At 42.8% G+C, this 21,264-nt stretch overlaps 1 protein-coding gene across 7 annotated transcripts in view; it reads left to right on the top strand.

Annotated features, from left to right (window-relative positions):
- LOC120757069 (glypican-5-like) overlaps nucleotides 1-21,264 on the top strand; it is a 337,974-nt gene that overhangs the window by 75,491 nt on the left and 241,219 nt on the right. For all 7 annotated transcript variants that reach the window (XM_040074150.2, XM_040074151.2, XM_040074149.2 and 4 more), the window contains exon 3: nucleotides 5,070-5,764. In XM_040074150.2, the coding sequence (XP_039930084.1) occupies nucleotides 5,070-5,764 (695 nt within the window). The remainder of the gene's footprint in view (nucleotides 1-5,069; nucleotides 5,765-21,264) is intronic.

Genomic DNA, 21,264 nt, shown 5'->3' on the forward strand with positions numbered 1-21,264 from the left:
GTGGTCCTGAGAGACCAAACAAATAATGGAGCTACTTAAATCTGTCATTCTACTTTCATGATTACAGTCAAAATCTAAAATGTACACAGATGTTATTTTTGTATAGATTCTGTACAGATAGTTTTGGGGTTTCAGCATTGTAAAATTTTTTTTTAATGTTTATAATGTAACAATTTCCTTTTTTTGTTTTTCCTTTTTTTAAAGGAGTTTGTGGACTTTTAAAATGGAAGTCCAGTTAGGCAGTCAGAGTGCAGGAGTCACTGATTCCTTGGGGAGCTGCTGCATTAGCAGGGTGGTCTTACCTGGTCAGTTCTGTGGGCAGGGTGCCAGCCTGGAGTGGCACACAGGCATCTGGTGGCAGTAACTTTTCACACAGGCGTGTCATGGTTTGCAGTGGGTGCTAGGGCTCTGGTTTTTGAGGACAAGGGGGTTCAGGCATTAATATCTGAGCCTCAGCTACTCTGGGGCAGAAATAATCCTCTGTGAGCAGAGGTATCTGGTGCTCAGGTTGTCTTTGTTTTGGTGAAATTGTTTCCATGCTAATACTCCTGTGTTGGATCTCTGGAAAGAAAAGAACGTAGGTTTGGGCTAAATCGTAATCCAGCAAGTTGGAGGTTGCTTAACCTTGCCTAATGCTCTCCATCTGAAACCCACAGCTGCTTACAGAATAAGGATCTCAACAGCTTCTGAAGGTCTTGCAGGAGTGAGGAAAGCAAATGAACCTGCTCTAAGCATGACTATCATATGTCAGTTCAGATTTTGTTGGAAAACTCCTATCTGTGTGTGTTCCCTGAGGCCACATCTCCTCCCTTACATGTGCTGTAAGAAAACTAGGGCTCATGAGATGAAGGCACCCTTGATTGCAGGCTCTGACACCAGCTCTGGGCACTTCACTGAATCCTCGGCTCTTGTCTTTCCTTGAGCTTGTGTTGCTGTTTGTCTCAGAGCCTGACAAAATAAACATACCCAGGAAGATTTTTGTGGTAGAAAAATAGGCAAATTGATGTCTGGTACTTCTGCATCTTTGATTCTTGTCTGGAGGATAAGGCTGCAGGAGAAGAGGTGGTGGCCTGGACACACAAACTTGAAGAGCTGTTGCACTTGATTAGGCTAAAATAGAGGTGACAGCAGTTAAAAAACTCAAGTAGCTATTCCTGCTGAAGGGAGGTCGTTGCAAGGTGGTGAATACGGCGTTTAGGTGACATGAGAAACTTAATATCGACCTCTTTTTCCCCAAATAGACCCCCAGGTGGTAGAAAAATAGAGGAGGTATTTGGAAAATGCTGGGACACCAGCACTGAGCAGATTGACACATTCCTCCTACATCTGTTTGTCCCTGTAGCAGCACTATTCTTTAGCAGAAACACTTCTGTTCTTGCAGCATTTTATGACATGCAGTGCATTTAAATCAGGATTAAATCCCACTGAAGAAGTCAGTAGTGTTAGAGTGCAAAAACTGGTGGGAGAGAAGTCAGGAACCTTCATGATTCTCATTGCATCAGGAATCTGAGGTGTAGCTGCTGGCTGATGAGGAGGGAAATGTCCTCTGTGTCACAGTGGATGTATTTCTGTCAGAAGGAGGCTCTTGCTCCAAACCAAGCTGTGCCATTCTCGGGAAGGATAAGCAGGGGTGCTGTACATGAGCAATGTTTTTCCATCTGTGTGTGTGTCGGACTGAGCACGATCCAGTTTAGTGATGTGAGGCTGGGGAGCAGCACGTGGGCTGGTTTATCTGCATGGCCTGGCAGGGTCGGTGCTGCCACTGGAGCAGCAAATCCAGCGTGGCACCTTGTCAGAGCTGGGCTTGTCTCCAGCAGCTCATCCCACAAACTCCAGCAGGCCAGATGAGGAGATTCCAGAGGTGAGCTCTGTTTGATCAGCTGTGGTGGAGTGTCCAGGCACATCAGTGCTGGAGTCAAGTGTTTGGTGGGCACGTGATGAACGGTTTGAACAAGATTCTCCCGTGGAAGGTGATACTGCCTGACTTTCGTTAAGTAGTCACCAGTGTGGGCGTTCAGAATTCAAAACTAACTGTTGCTTCACCTTTCCTGTAGTCGTATTTCAAAAAGGGACTTCTCAGCAGCAAGGGAACAAACCTTGCTCTCCACCTTCCTATTTGTTTGAATACAAGTGGAAGACAAAACTCTGAATTTGATGCCTTCATCAAATGGTGGATTATTTCCGTTCAGGCTTATTTCTGTTCAGAATTGATATATTTGCAATATACTCCATGCTGCTGGTAGGGTTGTGTTGAAGCCAAAGGCACTGAAAGATGATCAAATAATTTTCCCAGTGTATATTTAGGCTTAGAATCCAGCTTTTTTTGAGTTCATAACTGTCTAAAGTTTGCTGTATTTGACAGCATAGATGAGAGGCTGGTCTTGCAGATAGTGGTAAACCTTTCTTGGGGTTTAGAAATTTTGAACAAAGTACCGCAGAAAGTGCACTAAAAAGCGCATAATTAATCACTTCAGCAGCTCCTGCCCTGTACAGCCACAAGTCAGGCTGTCCATTGTTGACCCGTCATTAAAGACTGGATGTGGCACTCGATGCCATGATCTAGCTGAGGCGTTAGGGCATGGGTTGGACTCAATGATCCTGAAGGTCTCTTCCAAACGAGACGCTCTATGATTCTGCGATCATTTGGCTGCATGAAGCCCCGTTATTTCTGATTTTAAGGTATAAGAACAGTAATTTGATTGTCTCAAACATCTCTTAATGCCTCAACATTATGAGGACCTACATATTTCCTTCTGAAATGTAATTGCCTGAAGGTACAAGTCACGTTTTCTGTCTGACCAGTGGTGATAAGGAAGCACATGATGCCTTACAGGGGTTTGCAGCACATCTATAACCACCAGCAGTATTTTTGCACCGCGTTTTTGGTGTGAGGGCTCTTTTTGCAGGAGGAATGAAGCCATTTGCCATCGCCATCACAATTTTTCCCTTATGCAATGAAACATAAGTGTCATTATCACATATCATGATTTCGTACTTGTCTCAGAATAATGTAGTATTTTATTTAATGGAATGCAGAATTTTCACAGTTAAGAGGTTTGAAAATAAAACGCTACATGGTTTCTGGCCTGCAACTTAGGATTGCTGCAACCAGGAATCTGCTGAAATCTCTTTTTTTGGGGATGTATGCTGTCAGTGGATGTTTTGCTCGTATGCTTCACTGGGGCTTTTATTTTCTCAGAAAAATAACGACATTAGCACATTCATAAATTAATTTCATTTAGTTTTCAGGAGAGGAGAGCAATGCCTGCAGTTCTGCCTTTATGGATATGGAAGGTAAAGGAAGAGTGTAGGATTGATGGCATTGTAGGCAACAGTCCCTGTGCCCATAATTTAACAATGAGTGAATACCTGTAAGGGACCATGCACAGGGAGGAAACTTAAACTCCTGTTTTTATGCTTTGTAATATTTCTGTGGAGTTTTTAGTACGATAAAAATGATGTTTTGGTTTTCTTTAGAAATAAACACATAAAGGTGACGTGGCAAACAAAAGACCCTTTTAATATTGTGCAGTAGCTCGCAACAAACTGCACTACAGTTTAGGTTGTGTCAAAATTTCTATCCTGGATCCAGTTTTCAGAATTGTCAGCTCTGCAAATCATCTTCAGTCTGAAACTTGGCAAGGTGTTTCTCTGTCAAGAACGTACTTTTTCAACTCAAGTGTATCTGGTTTCTTAATTTCTAGGATTTTATAAGCACTTCCAAAGCATTAGCTGCTGTAATACCAGTGCGAGCGCTGAGGTGATTTTTTTCTGCAGCGTGTGTGTGCAAAATACTGATGATGAATGTCCAAGGAGATATGCTGTATTATCTGTTTAGTTAAAGCACACTTTGTGGTCAAAGGGATTGTAATGCTTATCATAACAGGCAAGTCAGCCGCCCGTGGAGCTGTCACAGGGAAGGCACGGCGCAGGCTTTGCTGCCGAACTTTGCCGGTGTGTGCTAATCTGGAGTTGTGCATTGTATCTGCTCCTTTGTGGGGCTGATCTCCGGGCGGCTCGGGGCCGTGCTGCGGAGCAGGGAATCGCACAGCCATGTTCCCATGAATGGACAGGAGGATTAGACCAAAACCCCATTATCTGGCCAGGCCTCGGGAGGGATGGAGTGACAGATCTCCTGCCTCAACTGGAGCTGCGTGCCACCCAGAGGAGTGCAAGGATGATTTATGTCAGAGGCTTTTTGTTGGAGAGCTTCCAAAGAAAGCAGTGAGACTGGTGTGGATTACTGTCTTCTGTGTTATTAAAAATAGTCTGGAAAACTGATCCCTTCCTTGCCCTGTCCGTGAATTCTAGCACCCCAATCAGTGGTTTGGGTATATAATACTTGCCATGTGCCATTTGAAACGTGTTAGCTGTGGAATTCCTTAAATATTATTTTTTCTTAGGCCACTCAGAAATGGTGTAGTTAAAGGAGATAATGTTTTCCTGATTTGTTTATTTCACTTTGGTTTTGGGTCATAGCGGACATGATGTTGAGTCCTCTCCAACCACTGGCTGGTATCCAGACACGGCCAATGTTAATGGGGAGAGAATTTATTCACACAGCATCTTTTCCTTCATCTTGGAGCTGTACTTTGCAAGAAGTGCCTCTCAGCCACCTACTCAAGTGCTGTGAAACAAAACCTTCAGTTTCTGTGTGTATTCAGTTGCCTCACAACTGAGCTGAGGGATGCTTTGGAAGTGTACCCAGCTGAACTGCCCAGAGTCTGTGTGAGTTCTAAAAACCATCTTATACAGCCCTGGACTGTGCTCCAGTCCTAGCCTGGAATCTGTGCAAGTCCTTGGTGGATCAGGGTCTGGCTAGAAAGAGCAGAGTTATCTGTTTTAAGAAAAACAGTTGTGTGTTATGTGTTGCCTTCATTATGCACAGGCAGTACTTTGGGCTTTAATCCCGTTACTGCTGAAGTCTGTATTACCTATTATTGCATTCATGTTGCAGATTTCATATAACTGTTGATGTTCCTGTTCAGACACTGTGTTAGTCCTGTGACTGAGATTTCGGGTGCCTGCCATTAACCTCTAGTTCTTTCTCTCCCCTGCCCCCTTTTTAGAGGCCTTTGAGTCTTTGCTTCGCTTTGCTGAAAACCGCACAAGTTCCCTGTTTGAGACAGCTTACAGACCTATGGCAAAAGAAGCAGCAGAGCCTGTTAAGGAGCTTTTTACAGACATCTCTCTCTACATTCTGGGCGCAGAGACCACAGTGGAAAGCGCAGTGCTGCGGTTCTTTGACAGTCTCTTTCCTCTGGTGTACAGCCGGCTAATAAACCCAGGAATTACGGATCTGTCAGAGGACTATACAGAGTGTCTGCGGCTTACGAGGCAAGACATAAATCCTTTTGGACACTATTCTAAAAACATGGTTACAGAGCTGTCAAAATCTCTTTGGGCCAGCAGGATGCTGAGCCAGGCCCTGAGCCTGGGCAGTGAAGTGATAAACACTACCGAGCACGCCGCTCTGAGCAAGGAGTGCAGCAGAGCCCTGGTGAGGATGCAGTACTGCCCGCACTGCCAGGGCCTGACGCTCATCAGGCCCTGTGTGGGATATTGTCTCAATGTCATGAGGGGCTGCCTGGCCAGCGTGTCAGAGCTGGATGCGCAGTGGAGGGAGTTCATCTCCACGCTGGAATATCTGACTAATGAAATGGCAGCCTCCCACGAGCTGGAGATCGCGCTGTCGGGGATCTGGAACTCCATCAACGAGGCCATCCTGCACGCACAGCTCAATGGACCGCAGCTCTCTGCTACAGTAAGTGCTCCCTAATTATTTGTGACTCCCGTTTATCGATTTCCTCGTTCGGTGGATAAACATTTAAACAAGTTGGTGTTGTCTTTGCAGCAGTTTTTGGTCTTAAACTAGATCTGTGTTTAATAATTCATGCCGACTTTACAATTACGATGGGGTTCAGTAGAGTCTGCTTTGAAATGAAAGGGTCTGGGGGATTTGTTTCTATAGAAGGAACCTGGTAAAGCAGGGAGCTCTACCTTGTCAGCACTGTTTTCTAAACAAAATTTTGGGGTCTGTGGATATCAATGAAGTGTTATCCTGGCATGTGGGGATATCCCACAGGATTTGGTATAAGGGGCTAGAAAAGTTGAGGTTTTAAATAAAGGCAAAAGAACAGACTATCACAATTTTACACTCCATTTACTTTTGTGTTGACTGAGGAACTTAGTGCAGGTCTGTCATAGTACACCTATCATACAGAAGGTGGGAAAAGAGCACGAAAAAATTCAAACTTATTTGGCAGCATCTATATAAGTAAAGGATAAAAACACACTTGAAGTGGAAACAGCTTTGTGAGTGGTGTGGATTAAGGGAAAAGAACTGGGATGGTAGAACTGTCACATGAATAATAGCAGCATATGACTGGCAGGTGTTCTCTCGAGATGTTGAAGATTAGGCTAGAAATTACTGAAATTACTAGTGATGCAGCTGACTGCATCTGTATGAGGTTAAAAACTGTCAGTGGAAAAAATGGTGCAGTGTGGCCTTAAGTAGGGTATAAAGACTAATCTAAAAAATGCAGATAGATCTGCCTGTCTTGAAAGTGAAGGAATTTGTGAAGAGAACAGAGATGGAAATGCACAAATTTAAATATGTAATTTCTGTGTAGAACTCTGGTCACCACATCATGTAAGAGAAAAGGTAGTCTAGAGGGTCCACAGAAAGTAGCTGTGGCAGAGTCTATTCTAAACAAAGGAAAGGATTTTGTAGGAGAAAAATGCTTCTATGTTTACAACCTTCCTATAACCTTGCAGCTCCCTTCACTGTAGAATGCCTGACAGAGCATACTTAGAGTCAGTATAATATATAAATTACAAAAAAATCCCAACCACTCGTTGTTATCTGATAGAATTTCACTTGGTATTTTAGTTAATACTCATATTGTCTCAGTTTTCCTTTCCTTTTCATGAATGGCAAACTTGCTAGTTTGTCTGACATCCAAAAACAGTCCATCTAAGAAATTTTGCAGGTTTTTGAGTGGTGGACAGTGGGCACTGGAGCCTGCACATGCTGCAGGTCTGCGTTGTGCTGAAGTCTGGTTGGTGTCACAAAGTACCTCATGGAGGAGTGTTAAAGTTAGAACATGTCATGAACAACTCCTGCCCCTATTTTGACTGAGAAGTTGTTTTTATACGGGTCTAAATCAGAAATCAAAGTACACTATTACTATATATTGGTTTTATCTGACTATAGATGGATACCTCTAAAATCATTGTAGAGCTTCATTGCTGATTACATGGACAGAATGCTAAAACATAACTCTGCATTGCCTTTAGCAGCCTCATAATTTAGCATGCACTTGCTTCGCTTAATGAGGGGTAAAATTCATGATCCAGGTGAATATTGGATAATTACAGGTGAACTCAATGAGTGTATTGCTTTTAGGTGATTTGGAAGTAGAGTTCTCTCAGAAGTGTCTTTCAGGCTCAGGATTCTCTTTAAAGATTATTCAAATAGTTTTATTTGGAGCCTCCTTAAGTCCCTAGCAATACCTTTAAACATTTGCCTTCTTCCATTTGGAATAAGTTCAGAAAATACTGTTGTGTTTGAAATTCCATTGATTCTTTTTCCCCTGAGGTTACCTTTGCTTTCTGTCACTGGCAGAGTCTCCATGTGCAGAAGAAGATTGTGTGGTGTTCTGGGGGCTGCCCAGTAGGATGGCAAAGGATGTTTGAAAATAAAAGCTATGCCTCAGTGTTTTACCCTTGATCCTTTCAGTTGTCTGCAGAGTAAGATGATATTTGGAAGACAGAGCATGTTTTCCCCATTTGAAAAAGCATTCATCTGATACTGGTTTAAAATGTTCCTGATTAGTTACAGAGGATAACCATTATTTAGAAAATTGAGCCTAATTAAGCTGTATTTCTTCTCTGAAGAGGCAGAAAGGAGTTCAATGCTGAGGTTCAGGATTTCCTGCTGGAGATGGCTTCTGGGAATCCAGTCTGTGATTCTCAATTACACTGGGGCCATTTGATTTGTACCCAGTGTATTTACTGTTGGTTCTACTTACAGGATTCTTTCTTTTCCCCGGAAAAGATAGAAAAGATACCTTCTCTTTTCCTTTCTGAGTGTTTGGAGACCTTTTTGTGCTCGTGCAGCGTACTCTCCAGTTTCTGCAAAAGTGGAAATGTTCAGCTTAGGTACAGTTTCCATTACAAATGCAGTAATTGGTTTCATTTGATTATAATGGAAAACTCATCCAGAAAAGCAGAGCACTCCTAGTAATCTTCATTTATCCCGAGGCAGCCTTAATTAATGCGCCTGCCCTTTTAGGAAACATTTTACATTTTTAATAGACAATATGGCTAAAAATTAAGGTTCTTTCTTTCTCTTATTGCCTGCCTGGATGATAATGAATAATGGAAAGTTAGATTACGTTTTCTTTAAAATGGGGAAGGGGTGAAATAAACCAATAAAGCACTTACTATACTTTGCTCAAATGAGCTGCAGTCAATTGATATTAAATCTAAAACTAAAAATCCTTTTTGTGTGAGGCGTGCATAACTTCAGGAGAGTGGCCTCTGCTGATCTCGTCCATTACAGCCAAGAGAACTGCCTGATTTGCTGGGATAGCAAGTGTGAAAGGTCACCTTTAAGATATTGGTACTCTCTCCTCAGATTCCTGGGGAATGTGCCGTGCCATTTGTTCGATGATGCTGGCTTGCATCCAGCTTACTTAACCTAAGCCCCGGTCTGCAGCACCAGCAATCATCATCATTGCTTTCATCTGCTCAATCTAATTCTCCTTCCTCCTGCTACGAGCCCCGACTGCCTCGTGGTGCCAGCTGCACACACCAACTTGGGTTACCCTTCCTTATCACTTTCCTCTTTGTTTATTTCTTTTTCTGTCTTTGTGTTTTAAAGCTGGTCTCCTTTTTCACATGTTCAGTTACTGTATTGCTGGACAAACTCCATACTTAGGAATCATTCCTGATGTTAATTTTATTTTTTATTCAATGTGAAAGCAAACTGCTCTCAACTAAAATACCAAGAGGAGCAGGAGGAGAGGCAGTTCTGAAATGCTTGTGGTTGCTGGCATTTCAGGCAGGTGTATCAGCATGTGGGTAACAAACACTGCCCGCACTCCTGGAGCCAAATCCCAGTAAGGGATGCCCATTGCTCCGGTAGGGCCAGCAGGGACTTGCAGCCCTACTCCAGCAGCTCGTGTACGGGAATGGGGGCTGGAAACAGAATAAGAAGTGAGGAAGGTTTCTGTTGGATCAGGAACGGCTGGAATCTCACCAGTCCCACCAACTCCGTGTGTGAGTGCTTCGTTTCGGGCCTTTGGTGAGGCTCGGCCATCCTGCCCCCGCAGTGGCACTGCTGCCTCTGCCCATGATCTGTGGGATGGGTTTCCTGCTGGACCAGGGGCACTCAGGAGTTTCTGCCCTGCTCAAGCACAGCTTTCCTTCAGCTTTGCCAGTTTGTGGCTCCAGAGATTCCTCTATCCTGTCTCTAGAACAGAATCCCTTTGCCTGCCTGCCCACATGGTGGGAAATGCAAAAGGATGTGTATTAGCAGAATATTTGGGTTGTGGGAAGGCGTGTTTCTGTTCTTGCTGCAAGGAGTTTAGCATAAAGTATTTCTCTTGTTGCTGATGTTATAATGGCTGAAAAAGCATTAAATGAGAAGAATGTAAATAGCCACAGAGCTGATGCTTTTTGAATGGATAACCGTTAGGCAAGAACACAGTCCAACATGTTGTGTTTTCTGATTTTATGAGTAATAAAAGCAAAAGCTAATAAAAGGCTTGATATGGATTATAAAACCGAGAGATGATCAGAGATTAAGCATGAGGAGAAAGAAGAAAAGATGTGCCTTGAGGTAGTTAATTTCTTGGAGACAAGCTCACCAATTAATGTGATAACAGTGCTATTAAAAAGTGATAGAAGAATAAACTTTGGGAAGAGGAGCAGATAGAGGCATGAAAAGTACAGAAAGGGAGAGATGTTTAAGGTGCGTGGAATTGCAGGAGTGTCAGGAAGCACAGAAATAGTGATTGTGATCAAAACTGGATCAAAATCAATGACAACTTTTCTACAAGTTATGAAGACATCAAGGAGAAAGATGGATAATATTTTGAGAAAAGATCCACTAAATACCATTTGTATTTTAAAGGGTTCGGTTTCAGGTTGCAATGAAAGAGACTCTCTGATGCCTATTTTTGGCAGATCATTTGAATGTTACTTCTTAAACATTCGTGTGGCTCAGAAGAAATGCAAGAAAGGCATGAGAAGGTGAAAGCTTCTGGCAAGCACTGTTGTCCTTGCTGACAGAGAAAGTACAGCTAAAGGAGTTGGGCTTTCCATGCCTGTCCAGCCACTTCTGCTGTGGCCCATTGCAGCTCAGGATGTCACTGAGACCTGGGAGGCAAATTACATAGAATTAAGAGCAAACTAGAGTTCAGGGGAGTTAAAAAAAACCCAAAAAAACCAAAGACCAAACAGAAAATATATCTAGACAGATGGTTGTTCTTGGTGGCTGCTTGATCAATCTCTTCCTGTCAGTGGGTTTAAATGTTGCATTTAACCAAAACAGATGATCCCTGCTGAGAAGCAGCATATAGGAACATTTACACTGAACAACCAAACTATATAGGTATTTTCTAGGTTCAGTTTAAGGATGGAAGGGGGCATCTGCTGTGAGGAACATCCTTGGAGTATCCTGGAATGCCTGTGTTGATGCAGTGGCCTTGAGCCAGAACTTAAAGGGGAGGGCCCTGTGGGGAAAACAAATATAAAATCTTACTATAAATTTTGTGGTAAAAATTCAGTAGTGTCAGGAAGGCTTACAGAAAATAACTTAGGTGTCTTAAATTATGAGGAATGCAGAAAAAAAGCAATAAAAGACCCAAGATCTGGCAAATGGGCACCTTTAGGGAAAGAAAAGCTTAGAGAAAAGAGTGCCAAATTTGCAGCAGTGGGGGGTTGATGCACAGTAACCTTACAAATTTGAAAAGGAAGTGGCAGTGCTATGAACAAAATAACTTTGTGCTGAGTGAGTTCACAGCAACAGTTTCTGCCAGCCAGTAATGAACTACTTGATTAATGACATTGAATGGTATCATAAAACACTCCTGGAGACTTTGGAGAACACTCAGAGCTGAACTCAGGTGCTTCCTTCCTGCGAGTTTTCCAATTCAAATGATCAACACCAGCTGTCAATAAGCATAAAAACTGTACTTAGCAGAGGTTAAAGCAGTATATTCAATTCCTTGTGGTTAAATTGCAGAAAACAACCGTAAAAAAGGACAGGGAAAGTGTTGTTAATGTAAATGACATTTTGCTTTTTCTAAGCACTTAGCAGGAAACCTCCTCTGAAAACATACTGGAGGAGCCCTCAGCTGTGTGGAGGTTTCTGTTAAAGATCTCCGAGCAGCCCTGTCTGATTTAGCAGCACTTCTTGCAGTCTTGCATATTTGATTCTCATGAACCCAGGTTATGTGAATGTACAGCAGGTTCAAATCCTTTGTGAATCCTGGGGCAGGAAGAGACCTTTTAAAAACCAGGGGAATTGCCCGGAGGGCACACCCTGTAATGATCTATTTCTGTGGGAAAGGGAAGAGAATGGCTTTCACTGTGGTGTAAAACATGCGAAAAATAAGTCTGCATTAAATTTTTGGTTTATTTCTCTTGGGCTTTATACTCATTAAGATACTGCTCTCATCTTATGGTCAGTCATGGGTGAAGTTTTAAAAAGCAGCAGTGGAGCTATAGCTCTGGAATCAACTGAATTTCATGGTGTGTAAGCATCTAATTCTTGTAGTCAGCTTTTTAAGTCTTGCCACGTGCAATTTGCTTGATTTAAAAGCATTTTGACACTTGAGTACTGTAGAAGTATTTCTGGAAATAATAATCTAAATTGTTAAATGCATTTGCTTTATTTCCATCTGTTCCAGAAGTCCTCTGAAGAATTAGAGAGCGTGCAGCCTTGAACAGCTCCCTGAGGGGATACAAGGAGCTTTCTGTCCCCTGTTGGTTAATGACAGTTCCTCTTCCAGGCAGGTGCTTGATACCCCAGAGTTGCCTGATTTCCTGGTGGCAAGGATCATCTCATCTGTAGCGATGGAACTGCTTGAAATGAAGTATTTGTGTCAAAATGGAGTAGGTTAAATCGAAATACGCATTTCCAAAAATCTATTATCAAGTGGAGCGGGAATAAAGAAGCCCCACGTAATTACAACCGTGTTAGTTCTGAGAATATTTGCTGGGTGTTATCCAGCTGTCATGTTGTTTGACTAAACATGTAGCTGAGAATTTGGTTTGACATAAATTGTGCAGCCTTAAGTTGCTTTTGCAGAGGTGACGATGCATTTGCATGGATGTGTCTCTTCATCCCCAAAGGCTTCCTGCACAGGGTCTATCTTGCCTCCCAACCAGCTGCTGACTTGCTGATAGTGCTTAACCACACTATTGATGTGTCATTAGTCTGTAGTAAGACAAAAAGCTCTTTTCTGCCTGGTGGAGCAGTATTCAAGTTCTACTTTTCATTCCCTAAATCTCAGATTTAGCGTAAATATATAACCTCAAGGGTTTATGTTAAACATTGATATCAACAGAATTGATGAACGTAGCTTTTTACCTGCTTTTGATCTGAGGCCAGCTTTATCTGTGATTAACCATTTGTGGTTAATTACTGTGATTAAGGTTCTGGGGATGACAGTGGCTATTTTTCCTCTTTACAATCAAGATACACTTGTGTGGCCTAATCTTATTGGCATAGTGTTTGTGGAAAACTTGTCAGGTATTTGTGTGTGTTTGTGGGGTCCCAGAAATGCTGTTAGGTGAGTGTTTTCTGGAGATGTGCATGCATGCTGCTTCAAGCCAGATGAAATTGTGCATAATTTGGGTGTTTCTTCTCCATTGCATATGCTGATGAATGCTGTAGGGCCAGATGTAGAGAGTAAGGACAGCAGGTTAATGATGAGGCCAAGAAATAGCTTGGCCTGTTTTCAGAGCAAGAGGCCTAAACAGTGCTGTAAAAAACGAATTTGAAAAAAAAAACCAATTCACTTTGTATTATGGATACTGCCTGTATTTAGGTAAAAAAATTCAGTGCCAATAAATCCCTGAACTGTACATTTTATTACTTCATTGTTGTTTTCTTTAGGCTTAAAAACAATGATACCTCATTGATGTTACTTCTAAATACATCCTTAAAAAAGTGCATGGTTGGGGGAGCAAGTGTCCCTGACCTGCTCAGCCAGTCCCTCTGGGGTGTTCAGTGCTGTTAAGCCCCACACAAGTATCCACAAGCACTTGTGACATTCACAGCCCACTGCTTTCCTCCACACCTTCAAAGCTGTGTCTTTTCTAATGTGGGTAATCAACTCAGCTCTAAAAGTGCAGCAGCTTTATTTTTATTTAGTAGGAATGAGCTCATGAGTCCTGCCATGGACTTGAGTTTAGTTTTTCTCAGGGCTGTGTATGGGCGTGATAGGGCCACTTTTTCTTAAGAACAGCTGCTTTGCTTCACTTTGTTTTACAAACCGAGGCTCTGGAATTTTTCAGCACCACCTTATGGTTCCTAGAGAATTGGATCCTGGGAACTCTAGCAGCAAGTATAATTAAAAGTAAACCCCAGAGCCATAAGCTGTGTTACAGATGGTGAGAATGGGGCTCGTTTTCCCCCCAAAGTTGAGACTGCTGAAGGGATACTTTCATGGTGATGTGTGTGTCCTGTTTGACTTTAGCTTGGTGCTGCAGGAGAGGAGGATGTGCCCAAGGCAGGAGATGAGCTCTGGAACACAAGGCCTGTCAGAGCCATAATCATAAACCTGCCAAGAGAGCGCAGTTATAATTTCACAGAGCCAGGGCTGTCACTGAGCACTCTCTATCTTCCCTGGAATATGAGGCTGGTGTCAGCGCTTCACCATTATTAGAGCTGAAAGATGAAGGACGTAAATATGGTGAGAGTCCAGGATTTTGCTTGAAGCACAGCGCTGAGCAAGGCAATCAATGGTTGGGATAATATTTATGGAAATGATGATACTCAGGATGACAGATGATGTGCTTAGTGTTTCAACGAGAGTTGTGTACACTTTATTCATTGTTCCTACTTCTTTCTTCTTTATTCTATGCACTTATTGTAAGCCTCCCCAGATTATGGAAGTTGTCTGCTGAAATTGAGTGTTATTTCCTATTACGAAATCAATTTAAACTACAGAAGAGAAATTAGATGTGGAGGTTCTTTTTACGAACCTGACTTTCTGTATTGTTAAATATGATGGATTTTGTAGTTGCATTGCTTTAGAATTTTGGCACTTCTGTTTGTTGTGGTTAATTTTTGGTCTTATAAATTAACAAGGCATTGAACAATGAAGTTGGAGGTGTTGCTGGGTTGGGGTCCAGTCCCTGGTAAAAAATGCAGCTCGAGCATATTGGCAGTGAGGCTGCTTGTTATTCATTGTGAGGTGTCTGGCTATGGGAGTGTTAGATGTTTGACAGCATTGAATAGATTCCAGTCAGCCATACAAACTACCTCCACTGAAGTGGAAAGGACCATAAAATTGTTTTAGCAACAGCTAATTCTCCTGAGTCTTTTAAAGCTTTTTTTCCCTTATTTTTTCTTTAACCATTTGCTTGCCAGTAGAGCATTTGCCAATTTAAACAATAAATGTTCCCAGATTAATTCTGTTTTTAAGACAGTTAACAAAGCTTTTCATTGGTTTTGCATTTAGCATAGTTTAGATTTTGGGGGCAAAACGACCAAAAACCCCAAACAAACACCAACCATCTAAAGCGTACCTTGAAGTGTTACATTTTGTTGAACATAAAACCTGAACTATAAAGTAACTTTCAGCACTGTTTTTTCTATCAATAACTTCCAGTCCTGTTTTCATCAACAGGGCCTTTGGGGGCTAATCTGTTAACTTTTGCTTCATGTCCCTGCTCAACCTTTTAGGTGTTGCACTGCCAAACAATCTTAGTGCTGCAGGTTCTTTTACAAACAGCTTGGGGCATTGTCTTTTCAATCTCCAGCTGAAGATGTGTGTTAATTCTTGTCTTTACTTTGAATTCCTTTGATTTTTATTTTTATTTTTTCTCCTAAGTAACTTAGTCTGTGGATTCAGAGTGTGAAAGAACATAAAAAATGTGTTCTTACCCGTCAAGTATTTCATACTACAAGTGCTGGTTGCCTCACCGTGTGCCATTGCTCGTCATGAGCTGTAGTCATGTCTGGCAGACACAGTGACAGCAGCTTTGGGTTGTACCAAGGGAAGATGGAGAGTGAGGAGGCCCTCAGCCTTTACAGCTTCACTGAAGGGGCTTAGAGGAACCTGGGGATAATACTCAGTTTTGCCATTTGTCTTGAGTTCAAGGCTTCAGCCTGCTGACAAGAGATGAGATTAGAGTGAGGAGCCAGTTGGCTCTCTTGTCACCTTCTGCCCCAAAAGAGGCTGCCTTTTCTGAAGATCTCTGTCTTGTACACTGGGAAAAACAACATATTTCATCCAGCTGAGTACAAACTTTTCTTTTCCTCTCCTCTTTCCCAGTAATTATTCAGTTAGGTTAACATTAATTGGAAAAATTGAGAAAAAAAAAATCACCATTACGAGCGCTTGTTGCAGAGGAAATGCTGTGATGCTTCCTAGCTGTGCTGGAAGGCATTGGGCATCAGCACATGGCGCTGCACTGGGTCAGGGCTAAGATGGTCAGATTGTGAATAATCTTGGGTCACAGCTTGGAGATAGGAGCCTGGTGGCTCATGGGGTGTGTGCCCTTCTGTGGTAGATGAGGTGAAAGCCCTGGTGATTTTATTGTGCTTCTCTAGGCTTTTTTTAATTGTAGTGAAGCTTTATTTTTTTATTCTTCTAGTTCATCTATACAAAACCTTCACTGAATTTTCCTCTAGCCCACCTATGACTTTGTAAAGCAGAGGAGTCAGCACAGTTTATATAAGGGAAAATGAAACTATAAATGGCAGTTATTGAATTTCTTGTATCTGCATTAATGAAGATCTGCATTTCCTTTTCAACATTTGAAGCCTAGAGAGATGTGGCCTTTCTAAGGCTGCACCAAATGCTTTCTGCAGCCAGAGGACCAAGAAGAGCAAGTGTCTGCCCTGACCAGCTTAAGGCACTCTGCTCAGAGCAAAACTTGCCATTTATATAGGAAGACAGACAAATTTTGTTGTCTGTGACATCAAGTATGTGTTGGCTTATATGTCACTAACTGGACATACTATAAAATACCTGATTGTTCAAGTCAGGATAGCGCCTGAGCATTTTGGCAGCTGTGTTACATCTGAGTTACTGGCAGTCACCAACACAACTTCCAAAGCTTATTTTTTACCATAGTAAGAGCTTCTGTCTCCTTACCTGAAGTGTGTATTGGTGCCTGTGCCTCTAATCTGTGTTTCTTTGCAGACCTGCTCTGCTCTACACTATCCCCTGTAGTTGTTTTCTGGGAGATCAAACAGTTTTAATCCTCTCTAATGAAATTGTGTTGCTGTTACTGCAGACCCATAGCTCATGAGCTTGTGAGCCGAGGCAACACGGGAGTCCTCATTTTCCCAGAGGTGGGCCTCGTTGTTGCAGTTCCCTAGAAGGCATTTACTACTGGAAATAATAATAAGTAGTGGAGGATAGGGGAAAGAGGAAGAAAATGCAGTAATTTCTAGATGGTGTGTTTCAAGCATTCAAGTGTGTGCTTTGTTGTCTGCAGTTGGAGTGGGATCAGGAGCACAGTTTGAAGGATGAGCACAGGGCCCTGGTGTGCTGGGCTGGCAGGAGGCAGCAGGAAATTGGGTTACAGGAACAGGATTGAGGGGCAGATTGAAGAGGAGATTGGGGCGTTTCTGCCCATGGCTGTGCCCTTACAGAAGGATCCTTGTTTGCTCACATGGGATCACAGTGGAAGTACTCAAAGACATGCACATACTTGTTTGAAAAGGTCTGTTGGCTCTTTTTAGGGAGATGTCCATGCTTTGTCCCGTTTTCTTTCTTTGTCAATACTTTTAACAAAAAACTTTACTTATTAAGAGAGTTTGTTTTGACCCACTGCTGTACTTGATGTGTGGAGCTTACCTTTGGTTCTCATTCCTAATATTCTCTGTATTGGAATTACATGCTTTTCCCCCTGTTTTTCTAGTCAGTGAGTGTGACAGAGATGGGAATTTGGGGAGAAAGAACTCAGGCTCGAGGAACACATCTTTTAGGGAATGGAAGATTGCAGGACAAAGTTAAACAAGGCAAATTCGCAGGAGTTCTACATCATGTCTGGGAAAGCCTCTTTTTGTGTCAGGAATTTATCATTTGTGTTTCTGACCGGCTGGACGTTGGCAGAAGGGGAGAGAGGCACATACGAAGAACTGAAACTGATCTGAGTTAACAGAGAAAAATTACACTTTTCATAGTTAGAATGAGACAGTCAGTGGTTTTGAGAGAATCTTGTTTGTGTGGAAAGAAAAAATAAAGAGGAAAAAAGGGATGGCCCAGGAGAAAGAGATGTAGAAGAATATGGAGGCAAAACAGTGGGAAAGGAATGTAAGAAATTGAGACAAAAGACATGGAAAAGAGCTAGGAAAACAATTATGGACACGCCCCCTACACTCCCCCCTCCATATTGGAAGAGTTTGGAATGTTGGTGAGGACTTATCAACATCAATATTGTCTTTCTTCAGTTTCTCTTGCTCCTCTCCCTTTGACTGGTTCTATGGGTTTTACAAAAAAGGCACTTGGTGTTTTGTTGATTTTTTGTAAGGTATGTGATGCATTGCTCTGCAAGTTTTCATCATTAAGTATCTATAATCTGTACTTCTCCTTGTCTGAGCTTGCCCAGGATGTACCCTCAGTTTGTGGGGCTTCATCCTTGATGAAATGATGAAGTCAGCTTCTTGCAGGATTTGAGCTGCTCCATTGGTAGACTCTGAATTTTGATATGAGCTTAACTCTTCATGATGATTAGTTGAACTGACATTTATCATGAACTGACAGTAAAAAAGAAGGGCTTGATTGTTACAGTTAACTATGAAAATGTATAATCAGTCCATGGTTCTATTTTGAGACTACATGTAGTGACCTAGGATTTCCAATTCGTAAGACATGATACACTTTAGAGTCTTTTCGTGTTCCCCCTACAGTGCCTGTGAACCCACGGCAATGTTTCATCACTTCTTTACAATATTCTGTAATATAAATACCGTTTTTTGACATCAGACTCCAAAGAAGATGTGTTTGTCCCATCATTACTTTGTGCACTAAAGGGTGAGTGAGACTTGAAATATGAGCTTGTCATTGTAAGTTCTGAGTGGTTCCAGTTTTCCTTGTGTCCATTGTGTGTTTGTAAAATACTTTAGGAAAGGTTAGGGACAGAACAAGGAAGTCTGTGCCTGACTGGTTTGCTGCCAAAGACCTCATGACCACTTCTGCTTTGGGGCATCTAGATTTTCTTGAGCCAAGCCATAAGACAGTAAATTATTTTCCTTTTTTTTCTCCTTTTTTGTTTGTTTGTTTGTTTGTTGTTTTGTTGTTTGTTTTCCACATTTCTTAAATTTCTGAGGAAAATTTCTCCAAGGAAGTACACTTGCTCGAACTGCAGAAGGGAAATAAAGATTTTAAAATTTGCTGGGATTTCATAGTCTTTAAAGCTGTGTGGCCTTGCAGGGTTTGTGGGATAGAGCCCAGTCCTGTTCTGTTCCCCACCTGACCCTCTTCAGCCTTGTCCCACCCAGCCATTGCCACCACCTGGGGAAGGTTTTACAGAGATGAATTTCCCACAAAGTTCCTGAACTGAAATTAATCTCTTGCTTTGTTTTTTGAAGCTGATTATCCTTGGGCCTAAAAAATTTAGGGATATTTTAGGGTCATTTCTCACCAACACATTGGTCATGACTAGTAAAATAATCTCTCCTTTTGAGTGATTTGAGTGGTTTTGCTTGAGTTTTTGCTTCTGAAGTCTTTTTCCAGGTAGTCCCTTGTTTCCCTTTCTCTTTCATCTTAGAGTTTTTAGATTTTTAAAATACACAGAGAAAAATTATGTGCTGAAAGCATAAACGATCCAATGCTGTGTTACTTGGACTTGGCATTATTTAATTTACTTTAATTTAATGTCTGTTCTTCCACAGATTGAATGGGAGAGCCCTCCTTTCACTTATCCCTGTGCTGCTTTGCTTGTCCCTTGCAGAGTTAGGGACTGATAGACAAATGGAGCATACTTCATATAGCTGCTTTTTCAGTAGAAAGGGCCTTAAACATATATGGCAATCAGGCCACTGTACTTGAGGTTAACCCCCAGCCCCCTCCGAGCTCAATCCCAAAAAATAAACAAAACTCTGGGAAGAGGTTTACTTGGCAGAAGGATCGAGCTAACATTATGGATATAAAAACACAGGGCTCCATTCTGCAAGAAGCTGAGCATTCTGGCTTCAGTCCCGTAAAGCACTTAAGCACAGGCTTCGTTTTTGAGTGAGTAGGAGATTGAGTGGCAGCTGGAAAGGCTGAACTCCCAACCCTGACCCTGTGTGAGCAGCAGCTCTCAGGTCACTGGCTCAGCTGTGCCCCAGCCAGGGCTGCTCCTCCACGCCTAGGCTGGGATGCAGCTCCCAGGTTGGGAATGCAGCTCCCAGGTTGGGAATGCAGCTCCCAGGTTGGGATGCAGCTCCCAGGTTGGGAATGCAGCTCCCAGGTTGGGATGCAGCTCCCAGGTTGGGAATGCAGCTCCTAGGTTGGGATGCAGCTCCTAGGTTGGGATGCAGCTCCCAGGTTGGGATGCAGCTCCTAGAGGGGATGGCAGCTCCCAGGCTGGGAATGCAGCTCCCAGGTTGGGATGCAGCTCCCAGGTTGGGATGCAGCTCCCAGAGGGGATGGCAGCTCCCAGGCTGGGAATGCAGCTCCCAGGTTGGGATGCAGCTCCTAGAGGCGATGGCAGCTCCCAGGCTGGGAATGCAGCTCCCAGGCTGGGAATGCAGCTCCCAGGTTGGGATGCAGCTCCCAGGTTGGGAATGCAGCTCCCAGGTTGGGATGCAGCTCCCAGGTTGGGAATGCAGCTCCCAGGTTGGGATGCAACTCCCAGGTTGGGAATGCAGCTCTCAGAGGGGATGGCAGCTCCCAGGTGACAGCCCTGGGGTTCCTGGGAATGGGCACCTTGGCAGTTTCAGGTCATGCTTCCAGAGCCTGGTGCTTGCATGGGATGGGCAGACCTGCGGAACTCATTGCTCTCCCTTGAGGGGAGGGGAAGGAGAACGTGTGGGAACTCACCCTTACACCCAACAAGAAGTTCCCAGCACCCAGCAAATTCCCAGCTGTGCTGAGGGAATTTTTTTGTGCTCAGGGCATCCCTTGTTCCTGAGCTAAGCTCTTGCTTGCAGCCCCTGTGCAGAGGAGCTATGCTGCCCAGGAGGAACAGACACGCTGCATCAATGGGGCTCCTCTGCGAGGGCACAGGGAGCGAGCAGAGGCTGATCTGTCACTCAGCTCTCAGGCATCCTGGCATTTTCCTGACGAATTAGGCTCTGTACATGCTTTGTGGCTTGGCTAACAAAGAGACTTTTTTTCTTTACCAGATTCCCCAGTGCTACCCCTATAGTACATGATTTTACCAAGATAATTTTTTACTTGTAATACACAGTATTGAATGTAAAGAGAAACCATAAACTCTTATAATTTTACCATGTGCTTTTTCTTTGGTTTGAGATTGTGACAAAGCTGCATTCTTGATACATCCCCAGTGTCTGCTTAATAAGGTTTTCTAATTTATATGTTGGTTTTGTGTGCTTTTCCTTCAGAGACTGTGGGTCGGTTTTTTGCATTGCAGGGTACTTGTGTGTGTGTGCGTTTTATGGTTTTATATGCATTTATGATGTTTAGTGAGCAAGCACTAATACTTTTTGTGTGTGTGGTGTAAGTTCCAGGTACTTATTCCATAAGAACATTGCTTTTCTGTAAAGTGAAGTGAGTACTGTAGTCATCAGTCTTTCTTTGCTCTCTTTAGTGTGTTTATGTCTCACTAGTGCTGTTACGATCTTTCTTCTTTCTGGAACTGATTTGCTGTCTGAATCTTGCTGTTCTGATGGCAGTGATAACTAATGGAAATCACTCTTCTGGTCTTTAATTCTTGGACCCTGGTATGAGTTGGTGTTACAGTATGAGGTGACATTCCCTTTATTTTTGCATTGATGAGCAGTCACAAAGTGGAGGTGACAAAGTTAAGGCCACACATTCCTGTGTTCTGCACAAAGTCCTGATTGGCTTTTCATGAAATCATCAAACTTCCTTACTTTGAACCAGCTTGGAAGTCAAT

Source organism: Hirundo rustica, chromosome 10 (genome assembly GCF_015227805.2).
Source record: "Hirundo rustica isolate bHirRus1 chromosome 10, bHirRus1.pri.v3, whole genome shotgun sequence".
NCBI classification, from domain to species: domain Eukaryota; kingdom Metazoa; phylum Chordata; class Aves; order Passeriformes; family Hirundinidae; genus Hirundo; species Hirundo rustica.